Source organism: Dermochelys coriacea, chromosome 18 (genome assembly GCF_009764565.3).
Source record: "Dermochelys coriacea isolate rDerCor1 chromosome 18, rDerCor1.pri.v4, whole genome shotgun sequence".
In the NCBI taxonomy this organism is placed as follows: domain Eukaryota; kingdom Metazoa; phylum Chordata; order Testudines; family Dermochelyidae; genus Dermochelys; species Dermochelys coriacea.
Genome location: NC_050085.1, coordinates 10,492,057 through 10,500,870, shown reverse-complemented (window position 1 = coordinate 10,500,870; position 8,814 = coordinate 10,492,057). Strand labels below are relative to the sequence as shown.

General features: G+C 40.0%; 1 protein-coding gene across 1 annotated transcript; it reads left to right on the top strand.

Annotated features, from left to right (window-relative positions):
* The first annotated feature begins 2,422 nt into the window (after positions 1 to 2,422).
* On the top strand, positions 2,423 to 8,103 carry LOC119845175 (arylacetamide deacetylase-like 4). The gene is made up of 4 exons (XM_038377098.1): positions 2,423 to 2,605; positions 4,890 to 5,106; positions 6,881 to 6,944; positions 7,323 to 8,103. Exons 1-4 carry the CDS (start codon positions 2,423 to 2,425, stop codon positions 8,101 to 8,103), a joined length of 1,245 nt encoding a protein of 414 aa, XP_038233026.1.
* The last annotated feature ends 711 nt before the right edge of the window (positions 8,104 to 8,814 follow it).

Here is an 8,814-nt window from a genome sequence, read left to right as displayed (position 1 = left end):
CCAAAAGTAATCCTATAAATAACACTTCACCTTTGGTTACACGGTCACTCATTTTTGACACAACAGATGGAGAACAAGCTACCAAACATTTTGACTACGTTGCAGCCTTGGCACAGCTCGCTTGTTTCTCCTTAGCAATATGTCTTGAAATATCATTGTATCCGCCATGACTAACAGAAAAATCAGCTCTGCAATACTCACAAAAAGCAAATGTTAGCCTTTTGCCTTGTTTTTTTTTGTAGAAAATCATGCTCGTGCTGAGCCCCTTACCCTCCCCCCCCCAGAGTCTTAAACTGACAATCTTTTCACTTTTTTCTTTTTCTTTTTTCTGACCAAAGCCAGAGTAAGACAGAGTCAACATAGGCACGTGCCTAGGGCCCAATTTATGGGGGGTATTAGCTCATGGTCCCTGACTGGTCTAGTTCAGGTACTGGTGCAGCAGCCAGTCCCCGGAAGCAGCAAGGAGCAGCAGCACCAGCTGCCCCGTTACCCACTGAGGAGTAGCCCTTGTGCCCCCCATCGTGACGGTGCCAGGGCCAACACTGAGTGAGTGGCATTGCGACCTGGGGCATGGAGGTCACAGCAGTAAAACATATGACAGCCACAAATACATTTAATGAGTTCCTTTTCACTTTGGTTAGAGGCTCTCTTAAAAACATAGATTCCTCCACTGAGGAATTAGTTTGGACTCATGCCTCTTGGACTGGATGTTTCCTGAAGAAGGTTTTAGAACCCTGTTGTGGGGAGCATCAGAAGTTTGGGAGAATCTCTCCAGGGTGCTAGCCCACTGGTAGAAGAGGGTGCACTCATTTCCTCAGCGAAAGGAGATCTTGAAATCATGAAAGACTTGAAGAACTAAAGTAGGGGCAATGTTCTTTGGGAATCTTTCTTTGCTCTGAAAAGCACTGTATGCAGATAGATCCGGCCACAGCAATTTTACAGACATGCGATTTCTGGGGTACTTTTTTCCTTTTAATAACGGATCTTGTACTACATCATGGCAGACATTTTGCTTTTCCATTAGCACCAGGAGGGAAGGGGGTGGGTTGTATGATCATTATTGTTTGTATTACTGTAGCAGCTAGAAACCCTAGTCATGGACTAGAACCCCAGGGCACTAGGCCCTGGACAAACAGAACAAAAAGATGGTCCCTGCCCCAAAGATCTAATAATCTAATTATAAAACAAGAGATGACTATTGACAGATGGGGGAGTACAAGGAAACAATAAGACAATATTGGACAGCATGATAGGTAGGGGATTCAGCACACCAGCAGCCTAACCATTATTAAGGTTTTTTTTTTGTAGGCAGCATGGAAAATAAGAATTTTAAGGAAGGTTTTGAAGGAGGATAGTGAGGCAACTCTGTGGATAGTTTCAGGGAGCTTCTCCTAAGCATGAGGGGCAGCATGGGAGAAAGCATGAAGGTGCTTATTTGAAAATTTAACAAGTGGACAATAGAGGCTGGCATTGCTGGCTGATGGGTTGAGTGAACGAGAGATGATGTAGGTAGGGAAAGGCTATGAAGGGCCATGAAAGTGAAGACAAGTAGCTTATAGTTGATGGGATTGTTCCTAGAGGCATACCTTGAAAACTGTTGTTAAAGGCTAGACCACTCTCCAGTATTGCTGAGGAAAGCCAGTGAAAGGTGTTATACACTGATTGGTGTTTGGGCTGTGCGTACACACACTAGAAAGAAGAACACAGATTAAGCACATCCGGCCCTAAAAGGAAGATGGACAAGTTCTGATTACTAAAAATCCAATTCATGTGAAGTTCCCAGTAGAAATTTGCGAGAAGAAATTCTCACACTCCAAACTTTCTGTTCTGGAAAACCTGGACCCTAAATCGAACGTTTGCTAATTTTTCAGTGGAATTGGCAGCATAGGAACATCTTTGTGTCCTGCTTTTTTCTGCAATATGTATGGCACAGCTGTCTGACTAAACATTTTTCTGAAGTGCAGTAGCCCTGCTGGGCAGTCTCCTGAAGAATACGAAAATCGGAGAGACTTCGGGCTTTTCGAATGTCCAAGGGTTAGTTCTGCAGTCCCACCAAGAAGTCCATCCAGAACTGAGTCATAATGAAACCAGATACAGAATAAACAGAATTTTAGGTGCATTTGGAATGTTCATTTCTCTTGTATTTAATAAGAAATCATGAATAAAATTACACCTGAGTTTGAGATTCTAGTTTCTTCTGTTGATATGTATTTGTGTATGGGTGGAGCCATCATCATGATTCATGGGAGCAGGGTGGAGAGAATTATTAATATTGCAATCTTAATCTGATTATGTATTTTGTGCTGTGTGTCGAAAGGGTGCCCTGTATTGCTTAGTCTTCTGTAAGGACTCTTCAGAAACGAGTACTGGGAGAAACAAATCAGAATCACTTCTCTGAGTACATCATCCTCATTCAAGTGGAATGGGGTTTGTTTGTGCTCCTTTGACATTAATAGGAGTGATTTGGATTTCTCCCTTTTTGCTACCGGTATTGTTCATTTGGGCAATTTGTTATGATCTCTTCAAATCAGAACTGCCTCCTGGAATTGAACAGCTGCTAAAGCTTCGGTTTTATCACTCGCTATTAGTTATGACTGCTGTTCTGGTAAGTTGACTTGGCTTCAAAGTGGGGATTCAATTTTTATTTTTGACAATGGGATGGGAGTTGAAAGATCTGTAAAAAAAAAATTCTTAAACAGTCTTCAAACATCTGGAATATGAACTATTACAGATTAAATTAATTCTTAAAGGTAAAGACTAGAGGCTGATTTTAGAGTTTATTTATGTAGATTTTTTTCTGTGCCTCTCAGACTCCAGACACTTCATAATTTTTAAAACACTGCTTCAAACAAAATGTTACCAAAAAAAATCTATATTATACTTATTGAATTGTCCATAGATAGATACCCACATAATAGCAAGTCTGACAGAATTCTAATACATCTGCTTCCATAACCCATTTTCTAGTCGAATATGTCAGAGAAAAAGTGAAAAGTTATTTCAAACTGGGAAACAAAAGTTTTTTGTTTTGATAATTTTGAAACATTTTCTTCAGCTATTTTTGAGTTGAGAAATTCCTCAAAACTGACCCTTTCCCACAAACACTTTCAGGTTTTGACCAATCAACTTTTTGACAGAAAAATCTCACTGAAAAAATCCCATCCAACTCTAGTTCAATGCACATACCTGCATTTGTGCATTCACTGGGACAGATTGTGCCTTGACAATTCACAGGCATTTTACTACAGCGAAACCTATCTGAAGCAACAACCCCAGAAATGAATAGATGGACTCTTTAGCTACAGATCAGACAAATGCAGCTTGCCCTGCATATACACTATACCCATATTTTTTACATTGCATGTGTTATGCATGCACACACACGGATAGACTACAAAAAGATGTGCTACAGGTTATATTACTCTGCGTTTCGGATGGTTGCTTAATCAGAAGTGGCAAGGAGAAGAGTGAAGTTATGTAGATAATCACAAATGAGTATCAATAAAACTTTTATATCACACCAAACCTGCCACATCTACATGTGTTCTTGATATAGTACACATGGTCCCCCCCCACAAAATAATCATCTAGAATAATTTTAGGGAATTTAAAACATTGCATTGGGATTATTGATTGTATCCTTCCACTTGCAAAGCTATGGGCCTTAGTTACCATGATTGTGCATGGATCTGAGGAAGAGAAACATTAAAATTAAAACTAAAAACATGAAATCTTCAAAATGACCAAAAATAATTTTTCTGTCAGTCTTGAAATGTGAACCATCCAGGGCTAGGAGTGACCAATGCATCCCCTTTCTTCTAACAAATGCCATAAAGCTCTTTTGACATTGAACTTTATAGCTCATAGACATTACATCTAAAAGTTATTCCTTTTTTATGCAAAGAAAAAGCTGGGTCAAGGGTTAAATATTTGCCACCCTGGACATTGAGCAAGGTAAAGATTTTTTGTTTGGTTGGTTGGGGGGGGGTTGTTCGTTTTTAAAGGAAAATTTCACTCTTGGGAGGAAATATTTATTTGACAGGTTGCTTTAAAAGCATGGCAGGTATTTGAACATATCGAAGGTTTTGGAATGTGATATTAAGTCCTACCTAAGTTGAAGCCTACATTGTGCTGTCTTCATCGCTATAAGAAAAGGAGTACTTGTGGCACCTTAGAGACTAACAAATTTATTAGAGCATAAGCCATCGTGAGCTACAGCTCACTTCATCGGATGCATTCGATGAAGTGAGCTGTAGCTCACGAAAGCTTATGCTCTAATAAATTTGTTAGTCTCTAAGGTGCCACAAGTACTCCTTTTCTTTTTGCGAATACAGTCTAACACGGCTGCTACTCTGAAACCTGTCTTCATCGCTATAGTGAACCATGCTAGCTGGATTCAAGCTAGCTTGAATAAGCTAGCCTGTGTACAGCTTCTGCTGTGGAGACATGCCCTTAGACGCCTCCTTGTCTAGCCCCGTTTCCAAATCAGAAATTAATTTTTCCTTTTCTCCCAATATTTTTAAGATCAACCATTTTTGTGATTATTTGGCTCCCTAAAATGAATGATCACAACCACAAACAACAGCAACAGACGACCCTTTTCTGTATAGGGAACTCTGCACTGCTCTATATCCCCGTTGCTCTTGTTCTGGTGATAGAGATGACGTAGGTCTCCAGCAGTGCCAACCTGGCAACTTTCAGCACCACTCAATTTACTTAAAAACAGTTTGATCATTTCTTGGTTTGTGACCATACTCGACACTAAAGTGCCACCTCTGTTTCCTGAAATTCAACCCATCCCAGCAAGCTACAGTCCACGCATTTTGTATAGTTTGAAAGATTTGGGCCTCTTTGCAGTAATCAATTTCGGACCGCTTTCATTTTAACAGGGAAGGATTTTGGAGAAGCTGGGGATCTGCAGTGACATACGCTTACTCTGGTTTATGCTGGGTGGAATACCATCATGGAGAGATTCAAAACTCCTCATCAGAGATCTGAAGTTTGCTGAGGTGCCAGTGAGGGTTTACCAGGCAAAAGCACCATCTGCTGGCCAAAGGAGGGGAGTCCTTTACTTTCATGGAGGTGCTGGCACCCTGGGAAGCATTAGTAAGAAATATCAAGATTAAAATTATGATTGATAATTTTAAAAAAAACAAAAGACAAAAAACCACACACACACACACACACACACACACACACATACACACACACATTTGGAATCTCAGAAAAGGTTTATGTCTGGTTTGAAGCTTAGAGGAAAACTGGATTTTTTTTTAATTTTTTTTTTTTGCTTTTCATTGTTCTGAAATAAAATTTTTCATATTTTTTTTGGTCCATCCAAACAAAAACAAACAAACAAAAGCAGTTATTTGGTTAGCTCCAAAAATGTCAGAAGTGCCTCTGGGCAATCTTCCATGTCCTTGCTCGAAAATTGCAGGTTTCCAATATCCATTCAGTGGTATAGGAGGTTACAGAGGCTATGAGTCAGATTTAGGCCACCTGTGTGGTCTTTTTGTACCCCACTTTATCACTCCTCAGTGTTAGCATCCCTGCCAGTTTCAAGTGGTGACAGCATCAGAATCCTTCTCTGCACAGAGCTGGTGAGGATGACAGCAGCAGCTGCTCAGTTGACTTGCACCCAAGTTACTAGCTCTGACACCTGCCTTCCTGAACAGTTTCCCCAGGTAATGCAACCTAAAAGTAGAGTGCCCGACTTTAGCCTCCACATGACTTTCTCCAACTCTCAAAGCTGGACTCTAAAATACATTGCAAAGAGCAGTTTAAGTGCTCACAAGTATCTAGGGTACAGTAAGAAGGTTCTAAACAACCCCGCTGGTTTCTGGATGTAGGTCAAACACAAGTCAAGGCTGATTTTGAGTGTGTTTTAAAGCATGAATTAACATTTTGTTCCATTACAATACTACTTTTGTTATAAGACCGAGAGAAATACATTTCTATTGTTCTGTGCTTATTGTTTCCTTTTATAGTAACACATCTTTTAGGCATATAGTGACTGTAGAATACACCTCTAGAATCTGTAAAAGTCCCCAGACCGCTAAAGATACTTCAGTGATGAATTTGGAATACATGCAAGAGTAAGGTGATATGGATTTGGCCCTTCTTGAGGTTTTGGGGATTTGAAAGCCTTTTGCATATTGAAGTCAGCCCTGATTCACTAAATGATGGAAAGGTTTTATTTTGTGGAGAAATGGACTCAGGGTTGCAGTGGTTTCGACAGCATGTGTGCTCCACACCTTATTAAGGGGTGTACATAATAACAGATGTCTAACGTATTCCAAGGGTGATGCACTGTTATGACATCAAAAATTCCCAGCTGTAAGAACAGTAAGACAATGGAACAGACTGCCTCCAGAGGTGTGACAGCTTCTTCACTAGAGGTTTTCAAAAGGAGGCTGGATAGCCACCTGTCTTGGATGGTTTAGACACAACAAATCCTGCATCTTGGCAGGGGGTTAGACTAGATGATCGTTGTAGTCCCTTCTAACCCTATGATTCTATGATCAACAGAGTTACACTGGGCAAGAATTTGTCTCAAAAGACTATTCATGACTAAACAGAGCAGGATTTGGTACTTAGATTTTACATCATTCTTCACGAGTTTCAGTCTTATTTCTAAAGCATATGGAATATATGAGAACTCAAATATCTTCTTTTTCCTTGCCACTTCCTTATTCAGGGTTGGCAACTTTTATAGCCTTCTTTCAAAACTCGTGATCGTACATAAGGCTGTCACATAGATTGGTCTCTGAGGTCTGCTGATATTTGGTTCATGTACCGAGTTTAAGTTTTCCCCTTGATAGTCTTCCATTCACACGTATTAGAACTCAAATATGTCACTCTTGAAAATTTTTGTTTTCAGATGCCTTTGAAAGAGTATGTCGTTATATTGCCAGAGAAACCGATTCAGTGGTTGTGTCTGTTGGGTAAGTGAGCTCAACCCAGTGTTTTTATATAGGTTTTTTCCCCAATGTGGCAGTTTACAATTGGAATGCTTCTGTGGTACATGCTGAGATCTGAAAATGGGACAGTCCTTACTATTTTAGCTTGTTCCTTATATTTCTGGTTTGAGGGTTTTGTTCATTTTAGGCATGTATTTTTAGGCAAATCATGCTAGAGTAACAAATAAAATTATTTTAAATTTTGAACATTTTTATTGAACTAATTAAAATACATAGGTTTTATAATTGTGCAAATTTAGAAGGGTATTTTAAAGAGAAGATGCCACACCAATTAGACATAAAAAATGGAAACAAAATTTTTGTAATTACTTTTTTAAAAATCATAATTTCTTTGATATTTAGTTATCGGTTGGCTCCTGAATATCCATATCCAAGCCAGTACTGGGACTGCCTCAATGCCACCATACACTTTATGAGGCATGTGGAAGATTATCAGGTGGCTCCTGCCCGCATCATCATTTGTGGGGACAGTTGTGGAGGTAATTTCGCTACTGCTATTTGCCAAATACTGGTGAGCAGGACAGACCTCCCAAAAATACGTGCTCAGGTCTTGATCTATCCAGGCCTCCAGGGGCTGGACTTTTATTTGCCTTCATATCAGCAGAACCGCTCAGTCCCGGTCTTGTTCCAGGATCGCATTGTCTACTTTTGCTTACGTTATCTCAATAAGGACACATCAATAGTGGAAGATGTCCTGAAGAGTTCCCATGTTCCTGGGGATATGAAACTGAAGTATAAGAAATGGATAAGTGCAGACAATATTCCTGAGGAATTTAAGATCAGAGGCTATAAACCACAAATACTGCCTTCATATAAATATAAGCATGACGTTCATGAAATGATTAAACAAATGTTAGAGGTAATGTTTTCCCCACTTTTAGCAGAAGATTCTATTGTTTGCCAGCTTCCTGAGTCTTATATTTTGACCTGTGAATTTGATGTGCTTAGGGATGATGGACTGTTGTACAAGAAACGATTAGAGGACAATGGTGTTCGAGTCAGCTGGTACCATAATGAGGATGGTTTCCACGGAGTATTAGCTTTTTTTGGTTACGGATTTTTTTCATTTCCCTCTGCAAAAAAGATACTGGATAATACTGTGAACTTTATTAAAAAATTGTGAAAAATATTCTTTCAAATGCTGCAGGTCCTGTATTTCCAATAGCAAGCACAAAATACTTTATGCAAATAAAGTAGGCACTTTTTGTTTAGGTTTTAGATTTGAGTTCTTTAAAATATGCAGTATTTTACACTTCCCAGTTTCCACCTGCATAATTGTGACCCTCAGATAGAAATTGTAACAGCACACAGTAAATCCAGTATCACCACTGAAAACACACAATAAAAACATGCCCAAGACAAGGGGGGAAAACAGAAATATTCATTCCGCCCGAGCTGACCTCCAGCAACTCATAGGTCTTTGTACAACAGGTCACGGTCCTGAGAGAAGCAACAGGGACAACTCTCCAGCCCCTCCAGGCAGCAGAGCGACCTACAAGGAGAGGGGAAAAGAGGGGCATTGTTGTCTCTTGCCCCTTGTCAATATGAAGGATGTTTGGGGAAACACAAGGATGGGAGAGTCTCTTGATGTATAATGCAACACCACCTCCCTTTTTACCTCCCCCACAGACTTCCCTTTTATTGCACCTATGATCCTAATGTAATTTCCTTATCTCTGCCCCCCAACATAAGCTTCTGTCAAGGATGCCTGTTTTTGTACTTACCTGCCGGCTTTTGTCACCTGCCTCCTTTGAACCTAGTTTAAAACCCTCCCTTGCTAGGTTGGCAAGTTAGTGTGTGAAGATGCTCTTCCCCCTTCTTGGTCAATTGGAGC